At 38.7% G+C, this 23,763-nt stretch overlaps 1 long non-coding RNA gene and 5 gene segments (V, D, J or C); 1 reads left to right on the forward strand and 5 right to left on the reverse strand.

Annotated features, from left to right (window-relative positions):
• The window catches only part of LOC117070008, a 677,437-nt gene that overhangs the window by 243,359 nt on the left and 410,315 nt on the right, over window positions 1-23,763 (reverse strand).
• LOC117070016 overlaps window positions 1-23,763 on the reverse strand; it is a 705,780-nt gene that overhangs the window by 214,433 nt on the left and 467,584 nt on the right.
• Window positions 1-23,763, forward strand: part of LOC117070040 — a 405,055-nt gene that overhangs the window by 185,187 nt on the left and 196,105 nt on the right. The gene's annotated exons all lie outside the window — the stretch shown is intronic.
• LOC117070011 overlaps window positions 1-23,763 on the reverse strand; it is a 387,464-nt gene that overhangs the window by 158,230 nt on the left and 205,471 nt on the right.
• Window positions 3,876-4,855, reverse strand: LOC117070031. The segment is given in 2 exon segments: window positions 3,876-4,457; window positions 4,627-4,855. Coding segments are annotated over 2 exon segments (372 nt in total).
• LOC117070021 lies at window positions 20,707-21,712 on the reverse strand. The segment is given in 2 exon segments: window positions 20,707-21,437; window positions 21,607-21,712. Coding segments are annotated over 2 exon segments (408 nt in total).

The following is a 23,763-nucleotide window of genomic DNA, read 5'->3' on the forward strand; positions in this document are numbered from 1 at the left end:
ACTAAGTTACTTCTGATGACAAAGAGGAAATGTAATTTCACACAATTTTTTCTTCAGTTTCTACTATTGTTAAATACAGTGCTAATCCCTTTGTGGATACAAAAATGAACAAAACACAGCCCTTGACATCGAGAAACTGTCATTATCAGTGCAGATGACAAAGCAGCATAGATCATTGAGAACACTCCTGACTCCAGGCACTATGCTAAGCACTAGGGGCACTGTAATGACCAAGACCTGGTTCCTGCCCTCATGGAGTTTGCGGTCTATCAATTTCACCAGCTGTCTGATTCATGGAAATGAGGCTTGAAGTCAGAAACATTGGGCCAGACTGAGTTTCTCTGGAGAGAGTTCTAATGATTCCCATACCGGCTGGGAGCTGGTGCCTGGTAAGTGCTCTCTAAGCACCTACTGAGGTGCTGAAGGCCAGATACAGGAGAGGGGAAACTGACCAAGGCAGTGGTTTCTACTAGTTCATTCATTTGATTACAGGAGGGCATTGACTTCTACCAGAAACAACTTGAATTGCTAGTTTTGGCATCTGATATTCTTTCTGTGATCATAGTGTCCACACAGTAAACTCTGAGGATGCTGAGAAAATTGAGACCAAGAAGTCTGTCTCTGAATAATCTTGTCAAATCTATGAAGAAACTTTTATCCATATTTATGTTTTCTTGATTTTTACTTGTGCATTTATTCAATGGAAAAATGTCTTCACTTTCAGGAAAGACCAGTGGACTCTCAGATGAACAAGACTTTATTTTATTTCATAAGAACAGTTTTTTGTTTTGTTTTGTTTTCCCTCTCTGTTAGGGCCAGCATCTCCTGTATCTTCTCTCTGTCTCATCCTGTAATTCCACTTGAACCCTCCAATCTCAGCACTCTTTCTTTCAGGAAAGCAACACAGGTGTGTCCAGTACTTCTTAAAAACAGGAAGCTAGGAACATGTATCACCAATAGAGAAGCTGTGGTCAGTAGTCACTGGAACAGCTACATAGGCCAGTATCTAGGGTTTTTGAAGGGGATAAGGCACTACTGAGAGCAGACGGGCAATGTTGTGTCTTCTGGCTCAGTGTCCTGTCTGTTCATAGGGAGAAAAGGCATGTCTTAGCTTATATTCCCTTAAAAGATGAGTCTGAGATAAAGGTTTGCAAGCAGGGCATTTTTGGGAAGTGATCTCACAGAGCGGGAGTGAGGGATCAAGGGAGTAGATTTGGGTAGTGGAGAAAGCCAATGCAATGGTGCATAATGCAGCTGGCCACCATGTGCATGACTGGTGCCTGATCCTGACATGACCTTCTGAAGAGCCTTTTGAAATATGCCTCAGACTTTTCCTCCTGCAGTGTTGCAGCAAGTCAGGGACCCCGAACAGAGGGACTGACTGAAGCCTTGGCAGAAGAACACATTGTGAAAATTTCATGGACATTTATTAGTTCCCCAAATTAATACTTTTATAATTTCTTACACCTGTCTTTACTGCAATCTCTGAACGTAAATCGTGAAGATTTAGTGGACATTTATCACTTCCCCAATCAATACTCTTGTGATTTCCTATGCCTGTCTTTTCTTTAATCTCTTAATCCCATCATCTTCATAAGCGGAGGATGTATGTCACCTCAGGACTCTGTGATGATTGCGTTAACTGCACAAATTGTTTGTAGAGCATGTGTGTTTGAATAATATGAAATCTGGGCACCTTAAGAACAGGATAACAGCAATTTTCAGGGAACAAGGGAGATAACCTTAAAGTCTGGCTGCCTGTGGGCCGGGTAGGACAGAGCCATATTTCTCTTACTACCGAAAACAGATAAGAGAAATATCGCTGAATTCTTTCCCCAGTAAGGAATATTAATAATTAACAGCCCTGGGAAAAGAATGCATTCCCAGGGCAGGGCCTCTAAAATGGCTGCCCTGGGAGTGTCTGCCTTTATGCAGATGTAGACAGGGATGAAACACGCCCTAGTCTCCTGCAGCACCCCCAGACTTGCTAGGATTAGGAAATTCCAGCCTGGTGAATTCTAGTCAGACAGGTTCTCTGCTCTTGAACCCTGACAATGTGTGCACAGTGGGACATGGAAGTTCATTAGTGATTCTAGTTTCACCCTGACCTTCTGCCTTGTGATCTTTTGTCACCCTTGAAGCATGTGATCTCTGTGACCCGCACCCTGTTTGTATACTCCCTCCGTCTTGAAAATTGCTAATAAAAACTTGCTGGTTTTACGGCTCAGGGGGCATCAGAGAACCTGTCGACATGTGATGTCTCCCCCAGACACCCAGATTTAAAATTTCTCTCTTTTGTACTCTTTCCCTTTATTTCTTAGACCGGCTGACACTTAGGGAAATAGAAAAGAATCTACGTGAAATATTGGGGGCTGGTTTTCCCCAATACTGCAGGGCATGGGGGAGGCTGGAACCATTTATTCATTTATTTCTCCCATTGTTCCAAAGTGAGCCCAAGAGTGTTTCTTTCTCCTTTCTCTTTCTCCTTGTTCTTCCTCTCCCTTTTTTGTCTCTACTATTTGTCTTTGGGAAATGAAGATATGAGATCCAAAATGCAAGAAAGCCAACTTGGGGGAGTGGTGCTGAAATGTCTAGAATCACATTTAGGCTTATAGAGCAATCAGTTCACATAGGGAAACCAATGGAGGTCAAGGGAAAGGGAATCTTGAGGGGAAAAAAAAAAGAAATTAAGGTGTTTGAAGCATTTGAGATAAATTATTAATAAATATTTTTAAGACTATGTTGAAGAACTTGGAAAAAATAGGACATAGAATAAATGAAAAAAAGTATAATTATTAACTAAGAAAATACATTGTACCAGAAAGGAAATATACTTATAGTTGTCATTTTGTTTAGACAGTGGCAATATTTATGTGGTCAAATCATATATGCAGTGACTGTCTATTTAACCCCAGCTTCTGATTACTTCTCAACCCCAAGTATGTTGAGAAGGTAAGAGTAGTGGCATGCTGCCATAGAAGGAAGCCAATAGATAATGCTTAATAATGATAAATCAAGAGTATATACATATTAATTAGAAATTGCTAGAATGGATTTGAATTGGAAGGTGGGGGTAGAGCATGGTATTTCTGTTTTCTTGATGGGCTAAGGAAGGAACAGACCTTTATAATACTATCAGCTTTTTAGATATGTGCAGGTAGTATTTTGATTTAAAGAATCTTTGATTTAAAAAAAGAATGTAGCTATAATTTAATATATATGATTAATGTTGTTGAGTAATAAGAACAATTATAATCATAAAACTTGTTTTGATATAAGAATTCCACTGGGGTTGGGAATAATAATGAAAAGAATCATTGGGGGATGTAAAGAACCATTGATTTAGATACACTGGGTTTGATATTTTGCTTCATTAATTTCCACAAATGCAAGTTTCCATTAGAGATCTCCACATGAAAACTTAGAACCTGGCCTTTTTTCCAAAGAAGTCACTGAGCTTCTCCAGAAGCATCTCTTACCAGTCTTTCATTTCCACACCACAAACCAAACCATAGAGTCATCCTTCTATTATGTTTTCTACAGCTACTCTCTGTTTTTCTCAACACTATTAAAAAGGCCAAGTGCTGGACGTCATTAGGAAAGAATCTGAAAACTAAAATTATTATAAGGTGCTTATTATTTATATTCCACATACTTCTTCAATGATTTGTGATATTAACCCATAGTGAGTATCAGCAAACTCATGGTGCATCTACAACTAATACCAATAATTGATACCCTTTATGTAACACTATGTGCCAGGAACTGTGTCAAGCACTTTGTGTATATTACCTCATGTAATCCCCAGAATTGGGCTTAGGTACTATGGTTAACACTGTTTCCTTTTTATAGTTGAGGGAAAACTGAGGCACAGAGAAGTTAAGTAACTTGATCAAGATCATCCAGTTAATAAGTAGCAGAATCGGGATTTTTATACCCTGTGTATTTTACTTCCAAGGTAAAAATCACATATCGTCTGGTTAACATACTTGGTGATGATGTTGTAGAGAAGAGAGATGGTCTAGAAGAGGAGAATATTATATTTTAAAAACTTAAAAATTTGACATCATCTGACCAAGGATAGAGACAGACAAATCTGAAAGACAGGAGTAAGAAATGATGCCTCAGCTTTAGAGTTTAGGTACGGGCTCCAGGTGCCTGGAGAGCACTGTGTCTCACAGCACAGATGTATATGGCAGAGTCTCTGGGCTGGGAGGCTGTGATGTGCAGGGAGCTGTGCCTTTCCTGTATGTTTATTGTGGCAATTAATCTTCCATTCTTCTTCTTCTCTGAGCTCAGCATAAACAAAGAAACAATGCCTCTTCCTGGATGCTGTTGCAGCCAGTGTAAGGCATTTATTCCTATTGAGTAACTGCAGTTGATTGTGATAAATTCTCCTTCCTGGGCAGTCAGGTCCTGAGGACTCTGCTCCACTTCATTTTTGGCGGCACTTACACCTGTTCTCAAAGACATCATCAGATACAGAATATTACAATTATTGAAACATTTATACACATTTATTTACACATTTTCAGGAGGGCACTCCAGATTAGCCACTTGGAATCCCTTCTTTCCCCTCCCCAGAAGTTTGTAAAATATCTCATGTCCTGAAACTCCCCAACTTACAGCTTAGCTGAAGCCACAAAATAGCCAACAAAAATTGCCGGATCTTCACCATGATTACGGCAGCTGAAGCTCACACAGGTCTCTGTTGGAGGATTTTGGAATATATGTTAGTTGGACAAAGGAGTCTTTTATTTTTAAAACAGCTCTACATTTACTTTAGAAATCAAAGGGGATTCTCAGCCCATCAGAAGCAGCAGAAATGCACACTTAAGAGCATTTACAGTTTTACCTGCAGAGTGAACCATCCATGATCTTTTAAATGTAACACCCACATTGCCACCTAGTGGCATGAGGCGTAGACATTTATTATGCAGGTCAAATACTTGAGCCCAGGAGTTTGGGGATACAGTGAGATATGATCATGTTACTCCACTCCAGTCTGGGCAACAGAGCAAGACCCTGTCTCTAAAACAAACAAACAAACAAACAAACAAACAAACAAACAAACAGCCCTCTCACCCACAATAGAGATAGAGAACCAAACTTAGCATCCTCCTACTAGGAGTCCTAGAAGTAAGGTGGGGGTAATGTGGGGGAACAGAAACCTGATGATTGTTTGACTTCAGCCAGCTATGATAGATCAAGTAGAGTAGCTGCATTTCACACTATATCTTTTGAAAACTGAAGGCCAGATCTGTTCTTTTTTGTAAAGGGGTACTTATAAATATCTCTAGTTTCTTTATGTGACATCCTTGTTTCTTTCTGCACATGGTATTATTTCAGACTACTTTATTAGTTTTATCTTTCTTTTTTTAAGACTTGCTACAGTTTGTTCATGTCTCTTCAAATGTGATTCAAATATTGTTGCCCTGTCAGGGTATTACTGTACTCCTCTGGTTTCCACTCGTTTTATTGTTATCTATGATAGTTTCAGTTGTTTTATCACATTGGTGAATTATTTTGAGCTTGTAGTCCTTTTCCACTTTGGGGATTTCTTTCTAAAGAGATGACATAGAGGTCATGCTTGTACCAAGTAACCTCCTTTTTCTGGCAATAGCTTGTTGGATCTGGGTAGATACTATGCTCATTAATTTGAACTAGAGGTACAGAAACAGCAGTTAGTGTAACTAGAGCGTTAAAGCCCTGTGGGATTCAAAGCAGACTCATCTCTTAGCAAACAGAGCTGGGTATGTTCAAACTGAAGTTGTTGTGGAGTAGAATATGACAGGTTTACAGCGGAATCTGGTTTCCCAGGAGGAGAACAGATTATATATTCAGAGAAAAGTAGATTCAGAAAGATTCAGAAAGCCAATTGGTGATTTTCTTCTTTCTGTGAGCCCTAGCTATATTTTTCACAAATTGATTTTATGAGACTTTCTAATATCCTTTCAGAAAATCTTTTCCTTAATTACTTTGAGTGCATTACACAACAAATACTAAAAATTCAGGATCCCTTCTTCCAGATATTACAACTCATTTTTATAAAACTACTGTATAAATATATAGTTATCTCCATTAAATTCTATGTTGGCAGTTTCAGTTTATCTTTCCAGTTTGTTCAGATGATTTTCAATCTTTAATTTATGCTGTAAATAAACATATTAGCTGGATATCATTAGGACATCATCATCATATACCAATCTCAAAATTTGCTATTTGTACATTTAATGGGCATGGGCATACCTTGTGTGAATTTACATAAGATCAATGTGAACAGGTCAGAGTGAAGGATAAAATCATGAGGTGTAACAATAGGGACATTTTTCTAAATTGTATATTTATATACGGCCATTCTTTCAGCTGAGGATTCACCAAGTCTAGCATTATGCAGAATGGCGAAGTGAATAGAGGATACGGTCTAGATTCAAATGAACTTAGGTTTGAGCCTTAGTCTTACTACTTACTAGATTCTACTGGATTTTTCTATTCAGTACTCCAATCCTCAGCCTCCTTATTCTTAAAATGGGGATAACAATACAAAACTTGTAGTTTTGTGGTGGGAATTACAGATAACATTGGGAGTTAACAAAGTATAGAATTTAAGAATGCAGGCTTTGGGCTTGTCAACCTGTATTTGTATGCCAGGTCTTCCCTTACTAACTCTGCGTTCTTGGGCAAGTTAGTTAATTCTTCTGTATTAAAGATAGTTTCCTTATCTTTAATAAGGATTGCACCTACTTCATGAGGTTGTAGTGAAGATTAAATGAATTAATGTATGCAAAGCACTTAGAACAACACTTCATGCACATTAAGCGCTTGATAAATAAATGTTAGTTCTTATTACATCTATAGTACAATAGGGCCTGTGATAAACACAACACTCAACAAATGATAATATATATATATTTTTTCCCATTGATATAGTGAAACACAAATTATTAAATGTCTTGCAAATATTTGACACATTTAAAGTCCATGGAAATCCTTTGAATTTAGCAGGCTTGTTTTAAAAATGTCTTTAGTGAGCTCATTCTGGCTTGGTACTGATCACTGCATTATTTTCTAACAGCCCACACATTATCTGTTAATAATCTGCTCTAGAATTTTGCTGGGTATCAATCCACTATTTCTGTGTTCATGAGTTGGGGATTTCCTTCATTTTCCATAGGTTTTCAAAAAATTCACCCAATGCCTTGCCAACCATGTCTGCAAACTCTTTTCATATATTGAGGATTAGTTTAAATGACCCAGAAGACTTGATCATTTTGAAGGCATCTAAGTTCTCTCTTAGTATCTTTTCATCTGTCATAATTTTTCATTTCTTCATCTCCAGTTTGAAAATTATACTTTTTTTTCTTTCTTTTTTTTGAGATGGAGTTTTGCTCTTATTGCCCAGGCTGGAGTGTAATGGCATGATCTTGGCTCACTGCAACCTCTGCCTCCCAGGTTCAAGCAATTCTCCTGCCTCAGCCTCCAGAGTAGCTGGGATTACAGGTGCCCACTGCTGCCCCCAGCTAATTTGTGTATTTTTAGTAGAGATGGGGTTTTTTGCCATGTTGGCCAGGCTGGTCTTGAACTCCTGACCTCAGGTGATCTGCCTGCCTCAGCCTCTCAACGTGCTGGGATTACAGACATGAGCCACTGCTCCCAGCCCAAAATTATTGTATTTGATGAAGAATAGAGGATGAAACCAGGAGTCGAAGTGCTCTACCTCTTCTTTATTTTCTGACAAATTATTCTATTTTCCTCGATACGTAAATTAAGCTTCCTCCCCACCCTACCATCTTCATTTCTCCAAACTGTTCTAAAATGCTTTTTATGTTCCATTTTCACATTTTCTTTAAACTTTAACTTTATTCATTAAAAAGTTTCCACTTTTTAATGATTTCCTTAAAGATTCATGCCATCTTTGCTATTCTCCTTTGTCTTTGTGTCAGTCAACATTTTAATAATTTTTAGTTAAAATCTGAGTTAGTATACCTTCCCGTACTGCTATAGGTTTTATCAGGTGGCTCCATATTTCATATACTTTGGAATTGTTTGCAATGGAATAGTAAGAATTTAATTTTTTTAGAGCTTCTTGTCCCATTAGTAATCACATCTAGATTATTTGGTTGTCTTCTTTTTTATTGAGGTAAGCACAAAACATAAAATTCATACTTTTTATCACTTTAGAGTATATAATGCGGTAGATTTTAGTATATTCACAATGTTGTGCAACCATCACCACTATTTAGTTCAGAATATTTTCCCCAAAAGAAACCCCACACATCTCTTAAGTAGTTCCTCCCCACTCCCCACTTCTTCCAGCTTCTGGCAGCCACCTACCTGCTTTCTGACTTTGGATTTGCCTATTCTTGGAATTTCATATAAATGAAATATACAATATGGGCATTTTGTATCTGGATTTTTCCACTTAGCATAATGTTTTCAAGATTCATCATGTTGTAGTAGGTGTCAGTACTTTAATCCTTTTTATGGCTGAATAATATTCCATTGTATAGAGATACCATATCTGGTTTATCCATTTGGATTACTTACCCTTTTGGCTACCATAAACAATGCTGTTATGAACATTCATGCACAGGTTTTTGTGTGGACATATGTATTGTGGGTAGATACATAGGGCTGGAATTGCTGGGTCATATGATAATTCTATGTTTCACATTTTGAGGTGCTGCCAAACTGTTTGCCAAAGTGATAGCATCATTTTACATCCCCACCAGCAATGTATGAAGGTTCTAATTTCTCACAGCCTTGATAAGACTTGTTATTGTCCTTTATAAAAAGTCATAGCCTTTTACTCAGTGCAAAGCGGTATCTTGTGATTTTGATTTGCATTTGTCTAATGACTAATAATGAGTACCTTTTCATATGCGTATTAGACATTCTTGTATCTTTGTTGAAGAAATGTCTATTTAAATCTTTTGCTCACTGCTTGAGTTATATTTCTACTATTGAGTTGTAAAAGTTCCTTATATATTCTAAATACAAGTCCCTTATCATCAGGTCCATAGTACATATGATTTGCAAATGTTTTCTCCCATTCTGTGGGTTATCATTTCATTTTCTTGATGGTGTCCTTTGAAGCATAAACAAGTTTAATTTTGTTGAAGTCCAACTTATCAATGTTCTATTTTATTGCTTGTGCTTTTGGTGTCGCATCTAAGAAATCATTGCTTAACCCAGGATCATGAAAATTTGCTCCTGTGTTTTCTTCTAAGAGTTTTACAATTTTAGTTTTTACATGTAGGTCTATGACCCACTTTGAGTTAATTTTTGTGTGTGGTGTGAGTAGGAGCCTGTGAGAGAAAAGACGATATGTTGATCATAATGGCCTGGGGCTGGCATGGGGTGTGGTGTGGTATGACAAAGCAGTGGGCATGCCAAGCCCTATTAAGATGGTCAGCACTAGGCAGAGAGATTGCCGTGAGAGAGCAGAACTGCTATGGTGGGACTTGAAGTTCCAGCAATGCTTTGAGTAGTAATCTGCCCCTTCTAACCTACCTTTTTTCCACTTTATCTCCATCTTAAATTTGTCTGATTATTTTTATTTCTGTTTCACAGATGAAAAAAACTAAAGCTCTGAGACATCAATTAACTTGGCCAAATTTGCATAGCTACCAGGACTGACATCCAAGTCATCATATTCTAATTCCTACACATCATGCAAGAAAGCCTGAAGGACAAGAGAGAACTGACCTAATTGAGAGCAGGGATATTATCTGAGACCCTCTTCCCTGATCCCATTTTCTGTCAAAGAAACCCCTATGCCCTGGAATTAGAGGCAGTTACATCTGATTTTGATTTTCCTTATCTTCTAATAATGTCTTAACAGGACTGTCTGTGAGAGAGAGAACAAGGCTCTACAACCTGGGTTTTCCAGCCTCACTACATACTTCCTCTGGGCCACTGAGGTTTTTGTATAGCTCCCGCTGTGCTTTTAGCACAATGTCTCTTAGAAGACAGCAGTACACGGCTGAGTCTGATACCTGCACTGAGTATTTCACAATGGGGGAGTTTTTGTCTTTAATATTTCCGACTCCAAAGTTTTTGCTGTTTTCCATCATCTCTCTCTGAAGAAGCTGCAGAGGTTTGTTGGGGTATTGGACATACCAGAAAAGGGTAGGGTACCCCGTGGATGTGTATGTGCAGTTCATAGTCACAGATGCTCCCTCCAAGATGGTTATTTGGCCTGTCTGTTTGACTGAATTGTTGCCGGTTTCTCCTGTAGGGGGAAAAAAGTACTGGTTTTATTGGTTTGGCCAGAGTTGTATGTTTTGAAGAAGGTTTTTATAATTTTGAAATAATACAAAAATTTTAATAAAATGTACTTACCAAACATTAAGATCAGAATTAGAAAGTCCAGAGAGGAGTTCATTGTTAGTGTCTCTGGCCTACCAGAGGGCATCACTGTTGAAGTGAGAATACAAAAGAGTTCACAGTTGTACTCAGAATTCATGCATAAATTATGATTTCATTGGTGAATAGCACCCCCACGTGACAAATTAATGAAAGGTTATAAGACGTTATCTGCCTCTCAATGTTCTGCTCTGTGTCTTCACTACTGTCCTCATTCTTAAGAGTCATGTTGGGTGTGAGGTGGTCTTTTTGTGCAAAGGGGACTCACCACACTCCTAAGTCTGTTATCTCTACAACACTTATTCTAAGGGAGAATAATTTTCACTAGAACTTAGACATCACAAAGTATAGAATTTTAGACAGTTGTTTTAATATTTTCAGTTTTTATAAACAATATTGTGATAAACGTATGCTTACATAAACCCTCTTCATACATCTAATTATTTCCTTAAAACATGGTGCACTGAACACACATTGTGACCAAATGCCCAATGGTGAGGTGTTAAAATCAATATCTGGGTGAAGCTAAAGCTGAATCTGAATATCAAAAAATAGAATTAACTTCAAAAATACAAGAATAAATATGAAATTCTATCTAAAATGTAATTATTACTATAATTGTGTTAACAAAGACTTAGCATTCACATTTCAAAGTTTAGCATTACAGTAAAAGAGCAGTAACCTCTCAGGACTGTCTGTTGTTTGATTGGTCCTGTTATTACCATTTTTCACATTTGCAAAATTTTTTACTGAAAATGGTAGTGAATCAAGGTATTTTTGGTTGTCTCTTCTAGAAAAGGATAGTGCTGAGGGGACACTTATTCCTTTTTTATCTGGTCTTGAAGATTTATTTGATAATGATTGTGCAAGTCAATGGAAGTCATTTTGCAAAGTCTACTTAGCTTTGTTTTTGTTTTTGTTTTTTTTTTTTGACTGCTTGCTTTTTCTCTTTTTTTATTCCTCAGTCCTGGCATAATTCTCTCTGGTTTCTCAGAAATGGAAATATTTCACTTCAAATATGCAATCTTGCACTTAGACTAGAAGTGGCTTGGCTTACAGCTGAGTATTTGCAGTCTTTATTTCTGGTTACATAATAAATGGCTCAAGACTCATGGTGCCAGAGGAGGTTCTTGGAGTAACAGAAAAAAAAATTTTATGATGTGTGTGTGTGTGTGTGTGTGTGTGTGTGTCTTAGTAACCACTATTTTGATAGCTGGAAAAAATGAATCACATTGGTTTTTATGTTTCTTTGATGACTAAAGAATTTGTATACCTCTTTATAAAGTGGCCATTTGTACTACTTTTTGTGAACTGCTCATTTTCCCCAGGAATATTAATGTTTTATTATTGTTATGGTTTGAATGTGTCCCCCAAAGTTCTCATGTTGGAAATTTAATTCCCAATGCAACAGTGTTGAGAGGCAGGACCTTTAAAAGCTCATGAGAGCTCTGTCCTCATGAATAGATTAGTGACATTATCACGGGAGTGGGTTAGATACCTTGGGCGCGGGTTCCTGATAAAAGAATGAGTTTGGCACTTCACCTGTATCTCCTTCTTGCACGCATTCTCTTGCCCTCTGCCTTTGGCCATAGTATGGTGCAGCAAGAAGGCCCTCCCCAGACGCAGGCCCCAGGATCTTTGATTTCCCATCTTCCAAAACTGTAAGAAATAAGTCTCTGTTCTTCATAAATTACACATTCTCAGGTATTCTATTATAGCAGCTCAAAATGGACTAAAACAGTTATTGATTTATTTTAATTTTAAGGGTAATTTACATTTTAAATACAAACTATTATCAGAAAATCACATTGTACATATTTTAAACAACTGACGTCAAAAAGCTTTCCTTTATTACATTACTAAGCTTATAGTTTTGATCAGTGAGCTATAATTAGAGGACAGATTTGGGCAAGGTTTTGACAAATCTTTCCTTTCACCATTTCTAAGATGCAGTCTCATGTGCTTCGCCTAGTGCTTGGATAGAGGTTTTCTGCAAGTGGAAAGAGGTTTTAATCTTAACCTAATGGGCCTGAAACCTTTGTAATCTTCCTTTTCATTTATCATGATGCCTCAGAGACAAGGCATTTTGATATCTCCTTGGGATATTTGACATACCACAAGAGGCAGGTACCTATCCATTTTGTATGTACAGTTCAATGTCAGGTGCGCCCCTGAAGAAAGGGTCACATAGCCCTGTGTCTAGGTCACTGAGTCTCTAGTGGTTCTTCCTGGAAAGCCAAGATTTTCATTAGAATGAATGGAAACGACATTGACTCTAAGTAATAAAATGAGAAATAAGAGAAATCATAAAACAGTCAAAATTTTAAACTGTCATTTTTCTCACCAGAGAGTAACAATCTCGCAAGCATTGAAGTCGAGACACTGATCATGGCTGTTCCAGTGCTGGGGACTGTGGAGATCCCACGATCTCTCCTGACTTGCATGGGCTGTCTCTCCCAGGATTGAGGCTTCTAACTCATACCATTGATTGGACTTCCCTTCTTTAGATTTTGGGAAGTTTGTCTTTTAGTACTGGTTCCTCTTTCAGATGTGAGACTCTAGGATCACTAGACCTACTGGGTTCTTAGAGGTATATACAAGTACTTGGCATGACTACGTGTAGGAATCTTTTAAATCTTTAATTAGCCAAAACACACAAGTGTTTCCGCACTGGAAGAAGAAAGAAAACAAAGCACAACACAATGCCATCCTGTTTTGGGCTATGGAGTGAACTCTAAGCATTACTTAGAATTCTTTTTGAATTAGTGGTTAGAAAAGGGAAGCACTGACTTGTGAGACACATGCTGCCCTTTCTGTGTCTAGTTAAATCAATAGAAATTAGTAATGATGACGATGATAGCTAATATTTACTGAGTGCTGAGTGATGAACCAGAGGCTTTGCGTACATTAATCCACATGACTGTGAAAAGTAGGTGTTAATATTATTGTTCCCATTTTATAGATGAGGAAATTGATGATCAGAGAGGATAAACAAATTGCTCCAGGTCACACTGCTCAAAAGTGGTGAAGCCAGGATTCAATATCTGATCTGCCTCTTTATTCTCTGAGTCCACAGGACTTGACTGTCTGTTTACAGCTTATTCAATAGTTATTTACTAGACTCCAGACAGTATAAGGGTCTGTCAAGTTTAATATTTGTTGGATAAATTAATCAGTCAATAAGTGAATTAAGTATTTGATTTCAGAGCCTAGGAATTCAACTAGAACATCCATCTTTCGAAGTGTTACTTCCTTATATCCCTGCTCTTTGCCTTAGAAGAGAAGTCAACAAAGGCTCTCAGCAGAAAGCACCAGATTGGCTATGCTAAATGATTTTTTTTTTCTTCTAAGACAGAGTCTCACTCTGTTGTCCAGACTAGAGTGCAGTGGTGTGATCTCGGCTCACTGCAACCTCTGCCTCCTGGGTTCAAGCAATTCTCCTACCCTAGCCTCCTGAGTAGCTGGGATTTCAGGTGGGTGCCACCATGCCAGGCTAATTTTTTTTTTTTTTTTTTTTTTTTTTTTTTTTGAGACGGAGTCTCGCTGTGTCGCCCAGGCTGGAGTGCAGTGGCCGGATCTCAGCTCACTGCAAGCTCCGCCTCCCGGGTTTACGCCATTCTCCTGCCTCAGCCTCCCGAGTAGCTGGGACTACAGGCGCCCGCCACCACGCCGGCTAGTTTTTTGTATTTTTTAGTAGAGACGGGATTTCACTGTGTTAGCCAGGATGGTCTCGATCTCCTGACCTCGTGATCCGCCTGTCTCGGCCTCCCAAAGTGCTGGGATTACAGGCTTGAGCCACTGCACCCGGCCTTTTTTTTTTTAAGTAGAGACAGGGTTTCACCATATTGGTCAGGCTGGTCTTGAACTCCTGACCTCAGATGATCCACCCACCTTGGCCTCCCAAAGTGCTGGGATTACAGGCGTGAGCCACTGCGCCCAGCCTGGCTATGCTTAATGATTTTTAATAGTGACGCAGTGGCTGGGTGGGGTGGTGCATACCTGGAGTCCCAGCTCCTCTGGAGGCTGAGGCAGGAGGACAGCTGGAGCTCAAGAGTTCGAGGTCAGCCTGAACAACACAGTAAGACCCCCATTTTAAAAAATATTTTAAAAATAAAAAAATAATAGTACAGTTTCTCTAATGAGGGTAGAACTCTGAAATGTTCAGGAGAGTACAAAGTTACTCTCTAGACAGCACCATGAGTAAGGGCAATAAATGTTTCCCACTTTGAAGTTGTAAAAAAGCTCACGGTACAACTCAACCCCTTATTTGGTTTGACTATTAACCTCTTTATGCATATTTTTTCCTGCCAAATAGATCCCTCCAAGCATCTGGATCTCTGCCACTGCTATGGTCCTAGGTGAAGAGTTTATAATAAATATGTAGATGTCAAAGGAACAGGGCATCTCACCATCTCAGAGGTAATATGAGGAGGTGAGGTGCTTCTTTTCTGCACCAAGCTACTCAATTTACCCTCACTCTGTATGCCACTAGGTTGAATTGTTATCAAATTAATCTAAGGTCTTTCCCATACTCCTGCCTGTAACATCAATATCTGAATAATTTGTTTGAGTGATGGCATTCCAAACTAATGATCAGGGCCAGCGTCCTGGGTATGAAATCTGTACAGTGTCATAGAACTCATGCTTTAATGCTCCGCTGTTGCAGTCTTCAAATTCTCAGAAAGTTTTGTATTTTCATTTTGTACTGGGTCCTGTAAATTATATAGGCAGTCCCACTAAAGGCCTATGTCTCCTGGTAGCTCAGGGACTGAGCATTCTTGTCCATTTGTTGATTATTCCACCCTGTTCAGATCGATGAGAAAGCAGAGATCTTTATTACATAGACTTTCACAGAGGCATGTGGATTTTTATTTTCCCTCTGCTCCGACTTCCATTACCTTTATCACCACAACACAATTTTCTAAGGTCCTTAAAATGCCTAGATTTGAGTAGAGAGTCTTACACAACAGAAGAAAGCACAAATATTGCCTTCTGGAAGATGCCTTCACAACAGATCTTCTTGAGTCTGAAATTAAGACTCTTTCCTATCATTTTCCCCTAAACTCACAGGTCATCTGCAGTCAACAGATCTACAGAAAGGCTATCAAATATGTCTTTAGCCCCTTTTCCATCAGCAGGAGCAGTAACAATAGCTGCTCTTCAATGAGCTTTTCTGGTAGAAGGCTCTGAGCTCAGAGTAATACCAGATATCTTCAGTTCTGACGTTAATACAACAATCTTCCTCACTTTCATCTTGATGACCTGCAGTCTATTCTCAGCATGGCAGCCAGAGTGAGACTTTTACATGGAAGTCAGATTATATCACTCCTTTCTCAAAGCCTCCCTATGACTTCTCATTCCACCTAGTTCTAGAACATGTTAGGCATTTCCTAATGTAGGACTGGACTCTGCTTGGAAAACTTGCCCCAAATATATGCAAGATTCACTCTCTCATCCTCTTCAATTTTGCTCAAATGTTATCCTTCCAGTGAGCCTACTCTGACACTTTACCTAAAATTACAAGGGAACCAACCTTCTGTGGCCCCCTCCAGAATTCCCTATCCCCTAACTTGCTCTGATTCTTGTCTCCATAGACTTATCTTCTTATATATTGTAATACAAAATATATTAATGCTAAAGAGACTCTCTGAAGAGATGTAAGTCATAAACCATATAGTAATTTACTTATTATGGTTAATGCTTACTCAAATGTATTTTCTATAAAATCTGGTATCTTTGTGCATTTTTTAAAAGCAGATAGCTCAAGTGTCTAGAAGAGAGCCTGGTACCTAGTAGATACCCATAAACACTTGTTGAATAAGTTAATTATTTGATCTGAGAACAAGCACACTTTCTGCATTACAAAGGGACTGAAGACATTGTCCTCCATGGCTGCACACATTCATTCAACATTTATACCAATTACATGCCAGGCTCTGTGCTAGTGAATTTCGGGTAGCCTTCCAGAGAAGGACCTGGCTCTCCTAATAGTGCCCCAGCCTAGAGCTTCAGGCAATAAATTTTGTAAGAGAGCTGAGGTGGCAGATCAGGACTGGAGGCTGCAGATTTCCTTGATTTTGCTATAATCACATAGTTTGGAGCCCAGCCCACATGCTACAGTAAGGCCTAGTGCTTCCCCAGTGATGCAGCCTTAAAGTTTCATGGCTCAAGACTGGGTTCTCTTTCTTAGAGTCTCACATTGGCCATGCTACATTGCTGTGTGCTGTTTCAGAATGTAGGGTGCGTGCTGCCCCTGGGGAAACCACACACCTGCTCTTTCTCTTGTCTTTATGAATCTTCTCTAGTAAACACTGTTCTAAAAGATCCAGTATGTGTGCTGTTTACTTTACATATACACCATCTCATTTTAAATGTCATATAAACTTTAGAAAGTGGTTATTATTTTTTCCATTTTTTTAATGAGAAAAGTAGACTTAAATGCATTATGAAACTGCCTAAGGGCATAGAGCTCACAATAGAAGAGTCTGAATACTCAGGAATTCTTTTTGATACCAAATCTGGTGTTCACACTATTACATTATTAGAATCTCTGAATCTAAATGGAGTGGACTAATAGTTTCAAATATGACAGTTTCCTTCTTTAAAATCCATTTTTTCCCCTTTAAATCTCTTGCCATAAATTCTGAGGATGAATCTTATTGGTCCAGTAAAGCGAGATTGTGAAAGGATCCAGTGAGATCAAAGGGTCAAATTATTGATTTTGTATTCAAAATGGACTTAAAACGTCTTAGGAGGAAAAAGTATCCTGAAATAAGGCATTATTTTGAGTTGCAAGAGCCAGGTAGTTGGTAATTTTTCTTTTTGAGAATTTATATGTCGAGCAGAGCCTGAGGTTTCAAGGCAGGTTTTAAAAATTACAAATCCTGTCTAAAACCCTGAGCTAGTAATGCAGATGGTAGAAACCACAAGATAGGTTGACTGTCCACTGCAAAGAGAGCTTTTGCCTGCTTGCCATCTGGAGCTCTGAGAAGATCTAGCTTTGTGAAATGTTCTATAGCAACATATTGCAGACACAGTAGAGTAGAAAGGACACTATGGTCTTTTAAAATGTTGTCTTCTAAAAATATCTCCTAAAAATATTTGCTTGCTTGAGGGAGCTCATGGAAAGTAGCTGGAAAATGAGAACCATGTCCCTGCCACAGGGACCTCATTGAAGAAGATATATAGTGCATAGACTAAGTGAAGGATGTGCTTGAATCTCAGAGGATCCAGCAGGAAAGGAGATGGGAGGCAAGGTAGTTGGGAGAGATGGAAGAGCGTGCATGCTGAGTCTTAGAGAAATTTCTAGAAGGTGCACCTGACATGTATACTTAGATTTCATTGAACAGAACTTAGTTCATGCAAATACTTAGCTGTAAGGAGGTCTGGGCAACACAGATTTTATTCTGGGGCAGAGTAAAGGAGGGGAAGACAGCAGAATGGATACTGAGGAAAAAATATCAGACTGCACCACACAGGATGAAGGACTTTATATAATGATGAAAATCTAGAAGAGATGAATAATTTCTTGGACATTATTAATGCTAAAAAGACTATATGAAGACATGTTAGTCATAAACCATATACACCAAAAACATTGCAGCTAGATAGATAAAGCAAAAGCAATTTGCAAAACTTGACAAAATAAGTGAAAGATTTCAATAGTCTTTTTCAGAATGTGACAGATTTTAGAAAACAAAAACAAGGACATAGGAGGACTTAATGATATGATCAAAAAAGTGGAATATATAGACACACATACATATATAAATTCATAGCTTTCGAATATAATTATTATGATTATGTACTTGGGCTTCAAGTAAATCTTAATGAAAGTTTTTAAAAAGTACAGCTCATAGAGGTGCATTCTCTGATCATAATTTAGTAAAAATAAAAAATGTTAACTCTTTTGATATTAAGAAACAACTTATAGATAAGCCTTGAAGCAGACACACTATTAAAAGAAAAAATAACCAGCTGTGTTAAAAGCAGTGAAAAAGAGACTAGTTCACATCAAAACGTATGAGACAGGGTGGAAGAAATACTCAAAGGAGAATTATTCTTCTCAAACGCCTTTTCTGGGACATAAATAGCACAATTCAGAAAAATGTCTCCTTTTTTAATCTCTGTGGTAAGTGGACTTGGCAACTGGTGTATCTGATTATGATGGGTTCGAGTATTTTATGGAACTTCTTGTTGGTAGAAGATCTGGGGCCCGGCGCGGTGACTCAAGCCTGTAATCCCAGCACTTTGGGAGGCCGAGACGGGCGGATCACGAGGTCAGGAGATCGAGACCATCCTGGCTAACACGGTGAAACCCTGTCTCTACTAAAAAATACAAAAAACTAGCTGGGCGACGTGGCGGGCGCCTGTAGTCCCAGCTACTCGGAGGCTGAGGCAGGAGAATGGTGTAAACCCAGGAGGTGGAGCTTGCAGTGAGCTGAGAGCTGAGATCCGGCCACTGCACTCCAGCCTGGGCGGCAGAGCAAGACTCCGTCTCAAAAAAAAAAAAAAAAAAAAAAAAAGAAGAAGATCTGGTCATGAAGAGCAAGTGCTGGAAGCTTAGAGTCACCAGAAACATTCCTAAAGGTCCAACTGGGGGAACAACATATTTGGTTTAGCATGCTCTAATATGTTGGAGATTGTCACCTTTGATAATATTTTCTTACTACACCATCACACCCTTAAAATCAGCTGGTTCAATTTTGAATGTATGTATTGTTTCTTCAAGAATAAGATTTAATGATATATTTTCAGTGACAGTAAGTGATTCTAGGAAAAGAAAGTAAAAAATCTATATACTCATACGTTGGGAAGGAGTCAGGAAAATTGGGAAGGCAAAGTGGAAAGAACTTAGTTTTTTATGTTCTAAAGATCAAATTAATGAAATTCTCAGTTCTGTTCATTTGTTTTAGGGGTTGTCTATATTCTTGATCTGAAGAAGATATAAAAGTTCATGTTCAGAATCCAAGAGTTCTCTCTAAGAAGGAAGAGATTTGGGGACTTAAGTGGATATTGTTCCTTCAGTTAATTAGATTGGATTGAGCAATATTTTTTTCCCTGTCATGAATGGTTTCCTTGTGAAATTGTTTTCAGCATGAAAATGAGTATGCGAAGACATGCTGTTAAATGCTCCAGAAAGGTTATAGAAAAGCTGATGTAACATCCTGTTGTCTGATTATGTAACAACACAACAAATAAGATCATCAATGCAAAATAAAAATTTCCTGACAATCAGTCATTGACAAGGAAACTTGCTTTGGTAACAGGTCAAGAAACTTGAAATTTAAGATATGTTATGAGTATTTATAAATACAAAGTCAAAGTTTTTTCAGCCTACTCGGTCAGAGTGAAACCTCTGCTTGACTCAAAGGATGATGGAACTAGTCAGTTTTTCATGCCAAATTTTATTTTATCTAAATATGGAAGTTATTATAGTCCCTGCTGGAGGTTCTGAGGGGTAGCAGGAGCTTTTGGTCTGTACACTGCTGTGGCTGACTTTTCATAATCTGCCAACAAATTGCTGCAGAAGTTGATTTGCTTGTAAAGACTCTAGGGGCAATTTAGAGATATAAGTATTTTTAGTTTTTAAATGTTTTAAAGGTGATTTTCCTTAGGAGAGTCTAAATGTTTAAATGTTAAGGTCAGCCTTTACGTTGTAATGGTAATTTCTGAAATATTGTCGCTTAAAAGCCTGACTGAATCAAGTTTATTATTTTTCTAGAAGTTTGGGGTGAAAATGTGATGCAATTGATATCTGAAGGTACTGACTATCTCTTTAGTGGGACAGGAAGACTTATTTTCAATTATTTTCGTATAACATTCAGATTGGGGATTTCTTAGAAGACAATTTTCCTGGAAGTGAAATTCATTCTAATCTAATCTGTAATGGGAAAATAAAGTTTAATATAAATTCTACAGTGTAGCAAAACAGTTACAAAAAAAATGGAGGGAGGAGAAGAGGAAACTGGCAAATAATATAGGAAAAATATGATGTTCTTCTGATTGGCAAGGACACTCAGTTTTGGAGTAAATCCAGCCAAAGGATACATTTCCCAGAGATTCTCCACACATTGAGATAAGCAGGTACTTAGATCACATGGATATTATCTGACTACTGTAGTCAATATTTTAGCAGGAAACACTAGGTAAGGAACCTCACATCGAACATTATTTTTTATTTATTTATTTACCGTTTGAGACAGAGTCTTGCTCTGTCGCCCAGGCTGGAGTGCAGTGGCGCAATCTCCACTCACTGCAAGCTCCGCGTCCCGAGTTCACGCCATTCTCCTGCCTCAGCCTCCCGAGTAGCTGGGACTACAGGCGCTAGCCTCCACGCCCGGCTAAATATGACATTCTTTTATAAAGCATTTATTCTTTTTTCTTTCATTGGTAAATGCCATATGTTACATTCACATATAAAACAAATAATAATTCCATATTTCATAGGAATTACTTGTGACAGTTGCACTACATGCAAAATCATTCCGTAATGGAAGACTAACAAATTCTGACTGTGAGGCAGTAAAGGATGAGACCTCATAGTCTCAGGAAATACATGTTTAGGATTCTACCCTCAGCTTGATTACATTTTCCTTTTAAAAAATGTTCCACAGTTAAGAAAATAAAACAGCATCTTTTTTCACCCATTTCAGAATTTTCCTTGCAGAAAGAAATGCGCAGACAGTGAACGAAGCCTCACAGTCATAGTTCCTGCAGCAGGAGTGGGCCCACCAGCTGCAGGTTTGGGTACAGACTAGTGGCGTCGGGGGAGCACTGTGTGTCCACGGCACAGAAGTAGGTGGCAGAGAGGTCTTGCAAGGCGGCTGTGATATACAGGGTGCTGAGACGGGCTTTGGTATCAAGTGAGGCCATTAATCGTCCCTCCTGCTTCATCGCACCATTTGACAGCAATACAAACAGAGATTCCAGACTTTTCCCAGGATTCTGCCTGTACCAATGCAGTCTGTCTGAAGCGGTTGAATAATTGCAGTAGACGGTATAGTTTTTTCCCTCCTGCGTGCTCAGGAACAGAGGGTTTTGTCCCACTTTCAGCTCTCCACTTAACCCTGTCCAAAGAGAACATTTCAGAAGGAAGCATTCGCTGATTACCCCAATAATCCTGTTCCTCCCCAGGGAACCCTAATGAGTTGCATTGAATCTTGTCTCTACCCCCAAACATTGCATGGACAAGTCCTTTCCTCCCATGGCTCCCTTTTCAATGAACCCCCAGCTCACAGTCTAGTTGAAGCCACAGAATCACTGCTAGTAGCTTCTTCATTTTTTTTTTTTTTTCTGTCCAGTTCACTGAAGACTCAGATTTAGGAGACTTGAAAGCTGGCCAGGGCTATCCAAATATAGTAATTTTTTTTTCTCTATAGAAACATGATTTCAAAAGATGTTCCAACCAATTAGATTCATATCCTGCAGTCCCTCCCTTTCATAAAAAAAGAAAAAAGAAAGAAAAAGAAAAATTAAAAAAAAAAAAAAAGACTGGGGGTTGGTTTGGACAGAAGTTACGAATGGAAACAGTGCCCTCTTCAGGATGCTTAGAGAAATTCCTGAGAAAGTAATTCGTAGAATTCATGCTTCTTGTAAGCCAGCAAGGTGTTCCTAAAAATTTCCTAGTAAATTAACTCTTTCACATCTCATTGAAAGACTGATTGATTTAGTGAGGGAATTTTACAAGTGACAGAAATGTAACTCAAATGAGCTTAGGCAAGAAGAGAAATGCATTGACTCCAATAACCTTGGCAAGAGCAGAAGTGTATCTGAACTTCAGGCATCCAGGGTGCCAGGGAACTTAATCCTTCCAGACTTTTCATTCTGTGTCTTAGTTTCATTCCTCAGACCAGATTCCAGCATGAAGCAGGAGGCGTGTTTGTAAATATTTTCTGGTTGGGATTCATCTCACAGTGTAGCCACCAAAGAAGTACTGAGGCTCCTTTCTGATCCCAGATTTAAAAATATTGAGGTAAGGCTTTGATTGCTTCAGTCTGAGCCAGGTTCCCCTCCAGGGGCCAATTTGTGACTAGAGTGGTGTATACATAATATGATTGGTTCAGCTGGGTCAGGCATCCACCTCTGGGTCATTCATCATTCCATTCATAAGTATGATAGCAGTCTCCATTCATAATACATGGTTAGAATTTATATTTTACCAGGAATAAGTTGCTATTCTAAGTGAACAAAATGGTAGATGCCCACCACAGTTGCGTTATCTCAACTCTGTGGACTATTGATGGAGGGAGAGTGGGAGGGAAGGAAGGCTTTTATTTCTTTCGGACTCATCTAACCTGAGTAGCTACTCCTGTGAACTGGGTTAGTCTATGACTCACCGTGACCCTCTGCACATGGTGTACCTTTTCTGTACCATGTTGAACACATCACATTTTCTTCAGTTCCTCAGACACTTCTTACACAAAGTTGTGGAAGAAAGGACAAAAGATGATAACAATAACTAACATTTATTGAGCTGTACTCTATGCCAGGCACTATGCTAAGTGAGTGCATAATCTCATTTAATTCTCACAATATCTGTATTTTACAGATCTTAAAGGCTTACAGATTTTACAGGCTTACAGAGGTTAAACAATAAGTTTATGATCATGTAGCTGGAAAGGGACAGAGTTGGGATTCAGCCCACCTGTCTACTGAGCTAATGCTCAATCCTGTTCTTCTCTGTATGTATGTAACAGATTTCTGTTAGGATTTGGACGCTACAGGTTGGGGGCAGTAATTTTTCACCCATTATACTCACTGCAATCAATGTCAGACAGCTTACTTTTTTTCCCTTCAACTTTCATTTAGATTCAGGGGGTAAAAAAGTGCAGGTTTGTTATCTGGTATATTGCATGATGCTGAGGATTGGGGCACAAATGATGCCATCACCCGGATAGTGAGTGATATGGTTTGGCTGTGTCCCCACCCAAATATCTTGAATTGTAGCTACTATAATTCCCACGTGTTGTGGGAGAGACCCAGTAAGAGATAATTGAATCACAGGGGCGGTTTCAGCCATACTGTTTTCCTGGTAGTGAAAAAGTCTCATGAGATCTGATGGTTTCCACTTTCAGATGGGGCTTCCACGTTCCCTTGGCTCTCATTTTTCTCTTGCCTGCCACCATTTAAGATGTATCTTTTACCTTCTGCCATGATTGTGAGGCCTCCCCAGCCACATGGAAGTGTTAGTCCACTAAACCTCTTTTTCTCTATAAATTACCCAGTCTTGGGCATGTTTTTATCAGCAGCATGAAAAGGGACTAATACAGCGAGCATAGTGCCTAAAAGTTAGTATCTCAGCCCTTGCTCCACTCCCTTCCTTCTTCCTCTAGTAGTCTCCAGTTTCTATTGTTGCCATGTTTATGTCCATGTTTACCCAACGTTTAGCTCCCA

This window comes from Trachypithecus francoisi, unplaced genomic scaffold (genome assembly GCF_009764315.1).
Source record: "Trachypithecus francoisi isolate TF-2019V2 unplaced genomic scaffold, Tfra_2.0 Lachesis_group3, whole genome shotgun sequence".
Lineage (NCBI taxonomy): Eukaryota > Metazoa > Chordata > Mammalia > Primates > Cercopithecidae > Trachypithecus > Trachypithecus francoisi.